Genomic DNA, 12036 nt, shown 5'->3' with positions numbered 1-12036 from the left:
CAATATAACATGACTATATCAGGCTACATTTGAAGCTATGACATTTACTTGATTTGACATACAGATATGAGCACCTATTTCTTTATGTCTTCTAATATAATTGTGCTCATGAATTTATATATTAAAATTAACATTATTTTATTATAAATTATTCTTGTTATGTCTTATATGTTAGTATACTTCATAGGGTTGTTTTGAGGGTTAAATTAATTTGAGTTAATATATAAGTTGGATAGAGCAGCTCCTGGTACAGAGAAAATGCTACAATATGTGCTGAAGTATTACTATTAAAAAGTTGTTGAATATTTATTGATAAATATTTTTAAATTGTACTTAGAACATATATTTAAGAAATTCTATGAATCAATTTCTAGGTTTTATAATAATCTGAACCATTTCAGTGTAACTAAATGTTCCCAAGATGTTATAGAAAGTGCTTCAATATTTCTTTTTGTCTAGGAGATTAAAGTGAGATATAATTCTCATTATGAGTTTGCCCTATACCACTGACACTGTGTTGTGGACAGCAATAACAGAAATTGCTAACTTTGAGTTTAGTCTTTGCCTATAAAACAGTCTTTCTAAAAAGAGACAAACTAAAAATCATACTTAAATACATAGAACAAACTTGCCATAGGGGAGGTGGGTGGGAGTATGGGTGAAACAGATAAAGGAGAATAGAAGTGCACTTATCTCAAGCACTGAAAAATGTATAGAATTATTGAATTATCATTTTGTACTACTGAAACTAAGATAACACTGTATGGTGATTATACTTGAATTTTAAAAAGTTCTTCAGAAACTTTTCATATATTTCAGTATTTATCTTGTAAAAAGTCTAGGAACTTTATTTTTCCTCTCCTTTCTGCCAAAGTACATGTATACACATCATTTCCTGAATTGGTTAATCAGAGCTTTCTAACCAAAATAGAGCCACGGTCCAAGAAGTTTACAAGTACAGCCAAAATAGTGATTTCTTCTGCCTCATTGTGGCCCAAGTACCCAAGCTGACCACCTCCAAGAAAGAAGCTCCATCCATTTGCCACTGTACCTTACAAATATAATCAGTTTCTATTTGTGCCATGGAACAGGAAAGATTGGAAAGCACTGCTTCAAACCAATTCTTCTCACTGTTCCTTTTATACTGACTCCAATCTCTACATATGTGAATCAATAAATTAAATGTCACAGTCTGCTTTATCACTGGTCTAAGACCTATAAGAGTATCCAATAATTGTTGATGCTGCTTCGGCACAGATATATTCTAGGGTTCTTTTAGGAAATATCTTTTTAGAAAATTAAAAGTTGAACAGAAGAGGAGAGTTTCCTCTGAGGTAAACTTCCAAGGGCAACAATATAGATAATATAATTATTTTTACCACAGTAAGAGTTCTTCAATATTAAAACTACATTAGGCACACCTGAAACTAATATAACACTCTTTGTTAATGATATTGGAATTAAAATGATAAAAAAATAAAAGCAAAATTGACTGAGGAAAAAACCCACATTAAACATTCTATATAGTTTTAATCACTCAGGGTGGTGGGCAAAATTCAAATGGCCCCAGTGATTCTCACCCCCTGGTAGCCCCCACATGTTTGTGTAATTCCTACCTCTTGAGTGTGGGCAAGACCTGCAACTTGTTTCTAAGGGACAGAGCACAGCAAAGATGATATGTATGGTAGTTACATGGCAAAAGTGAATGGATATTGCACATACAGTTAAGGTCCCCATTCAGTTGATCTTCAGTTAGCCAAAAGGGTTATAAGCCTCTTAAAAGAGTATGTAGAGGTAGAGAAGCAACAGACCCCCTCTTTCTCTCCACTGCTGGCTATGAAGAAGCAAGCTGCCACAACTTCTACAGCCACCCAGAAATAAATTCTTCCAGCAGCCTTCCCTGAGTGAAACTCCAGATGAGAAAGCAGCCTAACACCTTGGTTTCAGACTTCTGAGGCAATCTGAAGAGAACTCAGCTAAGCCATGCCTGAACTCCTGATACACTGTGGGATGATGGATGTATATTGTTTTAAGCCACCAAATTTGTAGTAACTTGTTATACAGCAATAGATAGCCAACACAGAGGCAACCAGTTCAGGAAGCACTGCCCACACCTCACCTGTATTTCCATGCTCATTGGTTCCTCCAACAGATGGAGCAGTTGTTGTTTCTCTTGAGACAGCTGTTCTACAAGCTTCTCCTGGGAAGCCAGGCTTTGATGAAGTTCTTCAATTCTTCTGGAGCAAAGAAAAAGTAAGAACAATATTTACGGTCATGATACTATTATTGCCTTTATTTTTCAGCCCACTCCAAAGACAGCATGATGCAGTCCAGTTGGCTTTTACCTTTTTGATTCACTGAACTCTGATACTTATTTTAGAGACCCATGTATTCTCTGCCCTAGCCCCCACTATGTACACAAATTACTTTCTGCTTACATTTTCACCAGGTTCAAGGACCTCCTGAAGCTGACTCATGGATCTATAGACCGTACATATGTAACTCTTGGAATATGGACTCAGAAGCTTTGTTTCTGGTTGCTATTGTTCCACTCAAAAAATAATTTCTGGATAACCATGATGTAAACTCAACACACCCTACTAAATACCTGGTAATATAAAATTGGAAAACACGCAATCTCTGCTCTGTAGAAACTTTTTCTTATAAGATTTATTTATTATTTTAGAGAGAGTGGGAGGGAGGGGTAGATAAAGAGGGAGAGAGAGTCTCAAGCAGACTCCCAGCTGAGCACAGAGCCTGATGTGAGGCTCAATCCCACAGCCCTGAGAGCATAACCTGAGATCAAGAATTGGACACTCAACCGATGATACACCCAGGCACCCCTTGGCTCTGTAGAAACTTAAATTGTTTTGGTGTATTTGTGGAGTGGGGAGACAGAGCTACAAAAAAAATATATAACAGGAAAAACAGGAAGAGACTGTAAGGAGTCTACCATGACAAGGTTATCTCCTGTATAATACTACACTGAGTGCTGCCATGGAACTATAGGAAGAAAGATAAAGGGAGGAGTCATTGAGCCTGGAGCAGTCTGGGGGAAGTTTAGGAGAAGAGATTTGGAAAACTGGACTGTTTTCCAGGTATACAGGGAGGATCCTGAACAAAGGAATGAAGCATAAAGATACAAGATATTTTGGGGGAAGAGTCATTGGAACAAAGGCTGGCAAGAAAGGTGATGGTGAGAGAAGAGGCTAGAAATTCAGACTAGGATTTAGGTTATCAGACTGCATGCCATGTTGAAGTATACAAACCACAGGTTCAAATCAATAGCTATTCCTCATCTGTTATATGCAAGGTACATCTTGCTGTTTCTCTTAGAGTACCAGAGATATATGTCCTTGGAAAACATGCTGGTACTAAATGAAATGTTTCCAATTGTCATTATTCCTGTGTAGGCATGTAAGACAATGATAGTACTTTGGGAGGAAAATAGTTGGTAGAAAGGTGAGGAGTACCAGAAAGTCAAATAGGAAGCACATAGATAAGTTATAAATTAATTTATAAAGTTTAAATAAACTATAAATTTAAATTAATTATACATTAGTTATAAATTATAAACTAATTGAGGCTATGAGAATCAGCTAAGATATGTGGATGAGAAAGAACTTTAAAAATTTAAAAGACGGGGCACCTGGGTGACTCACTGTTTGAGCATCTGCCTTCGGCTCAGGTCGTGATCCTAGGGTCCTGGGATGGAGTCCCACATCAGGCTTCCCACAGGGAGCCTGCTTCTTCTCCTGCCTATATATCTGCCTCTCTCTGTGTGTGTCTCTCATGAATAAATAAATAAAATCTCTTAAAAAAATTAAAAAGTATCATGCAAATGCAAGCTGTAATAGTGATTAGGATGGTGAGGGGCACCTGGGTGGCTCAGTCAGTTAAGTGTCCAACTCTTGATTTTGGCCCAGGTCATGATCTCAGGGGTGAAATCGAGCCCTATGTCAGGGTCTAGGCTGGGTGTGGAGCCTGCTTAGGATTCTCTCTCTCCCTCTCCCTCCTCCTTTTACCCGCCCCTCCTCCCCCCCCCACCCCGTCATGTTCTCTCTCTCTCAAAAAAAGTAATTATGATGATGAATGTGGATCCCTTATCAAATTCCTCATGGTATCTGTGCTAGAACATTTCTTTTTTCCAAGCCTCCAACCTTACTTTTCCCTTTGACCCTCAGTCTCTATAGATAATCTATTCTTCTACTTTACAAAGTTGGTAAGGCCATGTGATACAAACTCCCTAACTTATTGGTCACATGCACATATGTTTTCTTTTGTTTGTTTAACAAGTGTTTATTGGGATATGGACAAGAGTCTCAGGGAGTCTAGGAGGGAAGATCTGAAAGCAAATACAATGCCACACTGAGAACTGTACAATAACAGCTGTGTATATAAAACAAGGCAATGACATAAAGATTAATTCTGTTGTCACAAAAGCACTCACAGAAGTGACAACTAATGCCTAAGTAAGTTTTGAAGAATGAGCAGGAGTTCATAAGGATGGAAAAAGAGCAGATATTTCCCACAGAAGGAAGAGTATGAGCAAAATCCAGGAGACCTGACATAACATCATTTGCTTCTGGAGGCAATGTGTGGATTTAGGGTTTAGATTCCTGCAATGCCTGTGGCCATGTTACACAACTCTCTAAATGCCAGTTGCTTTGATTATAAAGTATAATAATCCCTACCTCTGGAGTTATTAGGAGAATTAACATTCTAGTACTCAGCTGTATAGTAAGAGTGCAAAAAACTTTAGTCATCATTATTATTATTAATCCTGCATCAGTGAAGTGTGAAGGGATCATGGTGGGGACGAGCCTGGGAGAAATCAGGAGTCAGATCATAAAAGGTTTTGATGGCTATGCTAAGGAGAATGGATTTTACCTCCTGAAGGTGTTGGAGGGCATTTTCTTTTATTTTTAATTTTTAAAGATTTATTTATTTATTTATTTGAGAGATAGTGTGTGTGCATGGGGGGAGGAGCTGAGGGATAGAATCTTCAGGTGGACTTCCCACTGAGTGCAAAGCCTGACATGGGGCTCATTCTCATGATCCATGAGATCATGACCTGGGCCAAAACCAACAGTTGGACACTTAACCAACTGAGCCACCCAGGTGCCCCTGGAGAGCATTTTAAATGACTCTGCTATGTCATTAACAGATTTGTGTCTCAAAAAGACCAGATTACTCATTGTGGGTATATTGTGTGTTTTTTGCCTATTCAGTTAAAAACCACTAAAGGCTTTTTATGCCACCATAGTACCATGTATCTAAGACCCTAAATTATGTAGGCTGATATTATTGAATTTTCCATTTCAAAACTTCTCTAAATTGTTAGATTGCAATAAAATAGAGAGTGACAGGACTGGAAGTAAAGAAATAATTAGGGAGTTGCTGCATTAACCTAGACAGGGGTGATCTCAATTGCCCAATTACCTTTAGAAAAAAATTCAAGTTCCTTTTGGCTTACAGAGCCAGCACAATCAGACCTTATTCCCACTGCAGCTTGCCTCTCACTAGCCCTTCCCAGACCTATTTGCATACAACTATTTACTGCTGTAGTTCCATACAACTATTTGCTGGTCTTGAAATAAGCCCTTGCATCTGTCTCCCTTGCAGTTTCTCCATCTGCACAGAAATTTTCCCTTTCCCATCCATATCCTACACTATTTCTTTGAACTCCTATTCACTCTTCAAAACCAAGCTCAGATTTCAACTTCTGCAGGGAACTTTCAATGGCACCTTGCTTTTTAGTCTGGAAGCTTAGAGAACAGGCAAAAGACAAATGATGAATAGAGCACTAGAGGCACCTACTTGTCCCGCTGGGCCAGGGCCTCAGTGTATTGGTCAGGATTGACCTGGTCCATTGGTACCTCTTCCCTGTCATTGGCAACTCCCTTCAGTTTCTCTGATAGCTCCAGGTTACATTCTTTCTCAGCTTCCACCAGAGCTGCCATCCGTGCAGCCTCATTCTTTGCTAGCCTGGATTCCTGCAAAAAAAGAACAAAAACAGAGAGGCTGCAAAGTCCCACCTAGGTTAGGAGCCCAAGGCTGTGGACACTTGAGTTTGGGAAGGAAAGTAGAGAGAGAAAAGGTGAATGTCAGGAGGCAGAGCAGTAGGGAAATAGATGAAAGGGGACCTGTAGCCATGGATCTCTGGAAGTCCTACTCACCTCCTGCAGAAGCTGGATCTTATTCTCCAGGAGCTCGTAAACATGCTCCGTCTCCTGCTGTCTCTCTTCAAACTGACGCCGGAGCTCAGCTTCATTATGGCTGTTGAGATTCTCCACATCAGCCCTAAAACCACAAAGCATTTGCCAGTCAGAGCTAGTCATATAGCAAAAGGACCCAGTAAGGTAGTTTCAATAATTCAGAGTCACACTGATGAGAAGAAAAATGAAGCATTTTCCCCTGTGCAATTATTTGTAGAACTGTTCTTTCCAAACTTCTCAGATAATTTTTCAGGAACTCTAATTTTTTTGTTGCTTGTCAATCAGAATATACCTGACTTCCTAGAGGCTTCATTTTTGCTATTGCTTCAAGAGGAGAATCTTTATTTTTTTTAATTTATTTTTTATTGGTGTTCAATTTGCCAACATATAGAATAACACCCAGTGCTCATCCCATCAAGTGCCCTCCTCAGTGCCCGTCACCCAGTCACGCCACCCCCCGGGCACTTCCCTTTCTACCTTCCCTAGTTCGTTTCCCAGAGTTAGGAGTCTCTCATGTTCTAAGAGGAGAATCTTTCATTTGGGAGGTGGACAGTCATCAAACAGTTCAGAATTCAACATCCATGTTCATCTATCTCTGGTTTCTTCCATTTAGACTGTTCTCCCAGAGCACTTTGTTAATTCCCTGCCTTTCTTGCTATTTGAATTTAAAGTGTTCCATTTAGGGTGCTGAGACAGAATATCCATTTGGACAGCCACAGAAATGTTCTCCTCTTTTAGAGCTAATAACCCATAGGCTGTTCTGAATCTGAGCTATCCAGTTTTCCCATGTTCCTATGCAGAGAACAGACATTTAATCTATGAAGCTCATGGTTCTGGCCCAGCTTTGCTTCTCTGATGTCCTTAGGAATGAATGTCCAGGCACTAACATGAAGCGGGTAAGGTATCACCAGCTTATTTATAGCTAACAACAGCTGCCCTTGGATGTCTGAGGATTAACAATTCGGAGGCAATATCAGGTGCTGAATGATCTTAATTCCGGTTTGGTTTTATTCCTGTTTTAAGCCATTTGTTGACAACCATGGACTATCTTCTTGTTCTCAAGGCAGAGAACAGTATTAAGCATTCATAGGTTCATAACAAATCAAAACTGCTCTATCCAAGCCCAGGTACTTTAATATTTGACCCATACGGTTGTGCCTATAAAGACCAAAGGAGGCTTTCCCAAAGATTATGGATTCTTTGGTTGATAATGAACACTACTCAGCACCATCTCAGAGGCTATATTTATCTTGAGTTCCCATGTCATTATACAGATTGGGAGGATAGGCAGAGGATCTTGGTTTTACAAGGGACACAACTCAAGAAAATAACCCAAGACTTGTAAATACACAGACCTCAGGAATCATCAACTTTGACTTTGACTTCATATTCCTTGACAAATGCAACAGACAAAAGTTAACTACAATATCTTGAGAATGGAAGTTATACATTTTCTAAGTAACTTGGCAAGGAATGCCTGATTTAATGGGCTACAGCTGTTGTAAAAGGGCCTTGAACTTGATGCCAAAAGATGTGGTCTCTGACACTCATTTGAGAAGACTTTAACGGACCTTAGTTTTCTCATTTCTAAAAATGGTATAATGCCACCTAGTTAAAAGTTGAACTGACATAAAACATTTTTTAAAAGCATCACACGAATCTCAAAATTTATTTCTCAATCTAAGTTTTCCTAAAGTCTATTAGCTCATTTAATGACTTAGTAAGTCCTTAGTAATACCAGCATCATGTGTCTGGTTTTAAGTATTCTGATCTTGCTGGACTGTCATTCTAAATATCAAGAAATACTGTAGAGACAGAAAGAAAGCCAGATCAGATTGAATGTATACTGATCCCGGGATAAAATCTAAAAAGTATTTTTAATAGCTACTTTATCAATATTTGTCATTGAAAAGTAAGGGGTTTTTAATTATAGAAACTATAAATTAAAAAAATAACTATTTGGGATGGCAGGGTGACTCAGTGGTTGAGCATCTGCCTTAGGCTCAGAGTGTGATCCTGGAGTCCCAGGATCGAGTTCCGCATGGGGCTCCCCGCAGGGAGCCTGCTTCTCCCTCTGCCTATGTCTCTGCCTCTCTCTCTTTCTCTCTGTGTCTCTCATGAATAAATAAATAAAACCTTCTTTTTAAAAAGTAACTATTTTAACACTACAAACATATATAAAGAAAAACAGAAACAAGTCTTCTGCCCACCAAAAACCCTAATCTCACTTTTGTGATACAAGTAATGTTAAAGAGTTTGGCATATAACTCTCCAGTTTTTGTCTATGCATAATCAAGCAAACATATAGACACAGAAGGGACTGTTTGTCTTTACACAAAGGGACTTATATCATAAATACCACCTTGCACATTTCCCCTTTGCCCAGTCTATCAGGGACTTCACAGAAAAATAATAATATAGAGCTAACTCATTCTTGTAAATGCATAATATTCCACAATATGGTTACATCAAATGTTTTCAACCATTGCCCTGTTGATGGATAGCTATTTCTTTTTTTTTTTTAAACTGGTGTTCAATTTACTAACATACAGAATAACACCCAGTGCCCGTCACCCATTCACTCCCACCCCCCGCCCTCCTCCCCTTCTACCACCCCTAGTTCGTTTCCCAGAGTTAGCAGTCTTTTCGTTCTGTCTCCCTTTCTGATATTTCCCACACGTTTCTTCTCCCTTCCCTTATATTCCCTTTCACTATTATTTATATTCCCCAAATGAATGAGAACATATAATGTTTGTCCTTCTCCGACTGACTTACTTCACTCAGCATAATACCCTCCAGTTCCATCCACGTTGAAGCAAATGGTGGGTATTTGTCATTTCTAATAGCTGAGTAATATTCCATTGTATACATAAACCACATCTTCTTTATCCATTCATCTTTCGTTGGACACCGAGGCTCCTTCCACAGTTTGGCTATCGTGGCCATTGCTGCTATAAACATCGGGGTGCAGGTGTCCCGGCGTTTCATTGCATTTGTATCTTTGGGGTAAATCCCCAACAGTGCAATTGCTGGGTCGTAGGGCAGGTATATTTTTAACTCTTTGAGGAACCTCCACACAGTTTTCCAGAGTGGCTGCACCAGTTCACATTCCCACCAACAGTGTAAGAGGGTTCCCTTTTCTCCGCATCCTCTCCAACATTTGTTGTTTCCTGCCTTGTTAATTTTCCCCATTCTCACTGGTGTGAGGTGGTATCTCATTGTAGTTTTGATTTGTATTTCCCTGATGGCAAGTGATGCAGAGCATCTTCTCATATGCATGTTGGCCATGTCTATGTCTTCCTCTGTGAGATTTCTGTTCATGTCTTTTGCCCATTTCATGATTGGATTGTTTGTTTCTTTGGTGTTGAGTTTAATAAGTTCTTTATAGATCTTGGAAACTAGCCCTTTATCTGATATGTCATTTGCAAATATCTTCTCCCATTCTGTAGGTTGTCTTTGAGTTTTGTTGACTGTATCCTTTGCTGTGCAAAAGCTTCTTATCTTGATGAAGTCCCAATAGTTCATTTTTGCTTTTGTTTCTTTTGCCTTCGTGGATGTATCTTGCAAGAAGTTACTATGGCCGAGTTCAAAAAGGGTGTTGCCTGTGTTCTTCTCTAGGATTTTGATGGAATCTTGTCTCACATTTAGATCTTTCATCCATTTTGAGTTTATCTTTGTGTATGGTGAAAGAGAGTGGTCTAGTTTCATTTTTCTGCATGTGGATGTCCAATTTTCCCAGCACCATTTATTATTATTATTTTTTTTTTTCCCAGCACCATTTATTGAAGAGACTGTCTTTCTTCCAATGGATAGTCTTTCCTCCTTTATCGAATATTAGTTGCCCATAAAGTTCAGGGTCCACTTCTGGATTCTCTATTCTGTTCCACTGATCTATGTGTCTGTTTTTGTGCCAGTACCACACTGTCTTGATGACCACAGCTTTGTAGTACAACCTGAAATCTGGCATTGTGATGCCCCCAGATATGGTTTTCTTTTTTAAAATTCCCCTGGCTATTCGGGGTCTTTTCTGATTCCACACAAATCTTAAAATAATTTGTTCTAACTCTCTGAAGAAAGTCCATGGTATTTTGATAGGGATTGCATTAAACGTGTATATTGCCCTGGGTAACATTGACATTTTCACAATATTAATTCTGCCAATCCATGAGCATGGAATATTTTTCCATCTCTTTGTGTCTTCCTCAATTTCTTTCAGAAGTGTTCTATAGTTTTGAGGGTATAGATCCTTTACATCTTTGGTTAGGTTTATTGGATAGCTATTTCTAGTTTTTTCGCCATTATAAAAAATGAGGTAGTAAACACCCTTCTGTATTTATTCTTTCATATTCGTGTTTTTTTTTTTTTTTTAATTTAATCATGAGAGACACACAGAAAGAGGCAGAGATATAGGCAGAAGGAGAAGCAGGTTCCCTGCGGGGAGCCTGATGTGGGACTGGATCCCAGAACCCTGGGATCATGACATGAGCCAAAGGCAGAGGCTTAACCACTCAGCCACCCAGGTGCCCCACTTACACTCTTATTTCTAAAGGACAGATTCCTTCTAGAGATTATTTGGTCAAAGGAAATGTGCATCTTTCACTTTGGTAGGTAGTGCCACAAACCAAAAATGTGGCCATAATTCAAACTCTCATCTACAGTGTATGAGAGTGCCCATTTCCCCCTAAATCTTTGTCAGCCATTGATGTTATTAGCAGATTGTTGAATAGGGAGTTTATAATCTTAGGCCCAGTGAATTTCCAATCTACCTCAAGGCCTGTCGGATTTAGTAACAGCGAGAGCCAAAGGAAAGGAAAGCACATTGTTTTACTTCTTCAACTGGCCATTTCATCCACATGCCAGAGTTAGGGTGAAGGAATTAGGTCCCAATTCTAAAGCTCTGAGATTAATAAACCAGACTCTGAAAAGAACCAAGAGCTCAACCGGTTCAAACAGCAACTCACCACGTTTTATCTAGATGCTGTTTCTTGTCCTGGAGTTCCCGTTTCAGGCTCTCTACTTCAACCTTCAGCTCGATGTTCTGAAAAGCACAGAGGCATTGATCATTATTAACTGTCACAGACCCTCTATCATGGAACCAGGTTCCTTTGGTTTTGCCTTAGTCCACAGCTTCTCATCTTATCCCAGTTCTCTTCATGACCCATGACATAAATGAGATTCAGATGGGTCAGTAATTCGGTCAAGGATAAATGGACTATACAGTTTCGAGATTTCCCCGGAGCTACTTATCTGTTTTTCCAAGCCATTCATTATTGCCCCTGGATGATGAACACCACCAAAGCCTGTTTGTTTTCTAAACCATCAGAGGATAGCGTGTATATTAAAGTAATTTTTTCTTACTAATATAAGTCTGCTTCTGAAAACCAAATTGCTGAATATAGAATTATATTCTAAACATAACTGGGGATTTAATTATTTAAAGAAATCATGTGAACATTTTTTAAAACAATATGGTTCCTTTATCTTTGAATTGGATTTTCATAAATTGCATTTGCTGAATGTGATAGGGGATTCTGACAGCAAATCTGTACAGGAGACCATTTTTGTTGAGATGAAACAGCAGTAAATTATGACTTGACAAACAGAAAAAAGGAAATAAAACCATTCCAAGAGAAATAAAATATGGACAGAGATTTGTTGAAATGTTTTCCATGGAACATTCAGTACAGCTTGAGCGGCCTGGTGTATGGTGAAGGGTGGGAAATCAGTACAGAAAATAGTTTTCAACTAGTTTGTGAAAGCCATGTTAAGACGCCTGAATAGTAGTCGGTAGAGAACAAGAACTCATCAGGGAGCTTTA

General features: G+C 38.9%; 1 protein-coding gene across 28 annotated transcripts in view; it reads right to left on the bottom strand.

Annotated features, from left to right (window-relative positions):
* The window catches only part of LOC112664092 (phosphodiesterase 4D interacting protein), a 400486-nt gene that overhangs the window by 278640 nt on the left and 109810 nt on the right, over positions 1-12036 (bottom strand). For 24 of the 28 annotated variants that reach the window (XR_004806427.2, XM_049095460.1, XM_049095446.1 and 21 more), the window contains 4 exons: positions 11180-11256; positions 6180-6303; positions 5821-5996; positions 2120-2237 (listed from right to left, as the gene is read on the bottom strand). Coding sequence is in view for 27 of the 28 variants with exons in the window: in XM_049095460.1 (XP_048951417.1) it covers positions 2120-2237; positions 5821-5996; positions 6180-6303; positions 11180-11256 (495 nt within the window). In the remaining variant the exon portion in view is untranslated. The remainder of the gene's footprint in view (positions 1-2119; positions 2238-5820; positions 5997-6179; positions 6304-11179; positions 11257-12036) is intronic. The other 4 variants (XM_025453330.3, XM_049095448.1, XM_049095455.1 and 1 more) reach the window with 1 other exon arrangement.

This window comes from Canis lupus, chromosome 17 (assembly GCF_003254725.2).
Source record: "Canis lupus dingo isolate Sandy chromosome 17, ASM325472v2, whole genome shotgun sequence".
In the NCBI taxonomy this organism is placed as follows: domain Eukaryota; kingdom Metazoa; phylum Chordata; class Mammalia; order Carnivora; family Canidae; genus Canis; species Canis lupus.
This window is presented reverse-complemented; position numbering and strand designations above follow the sequence as displayed.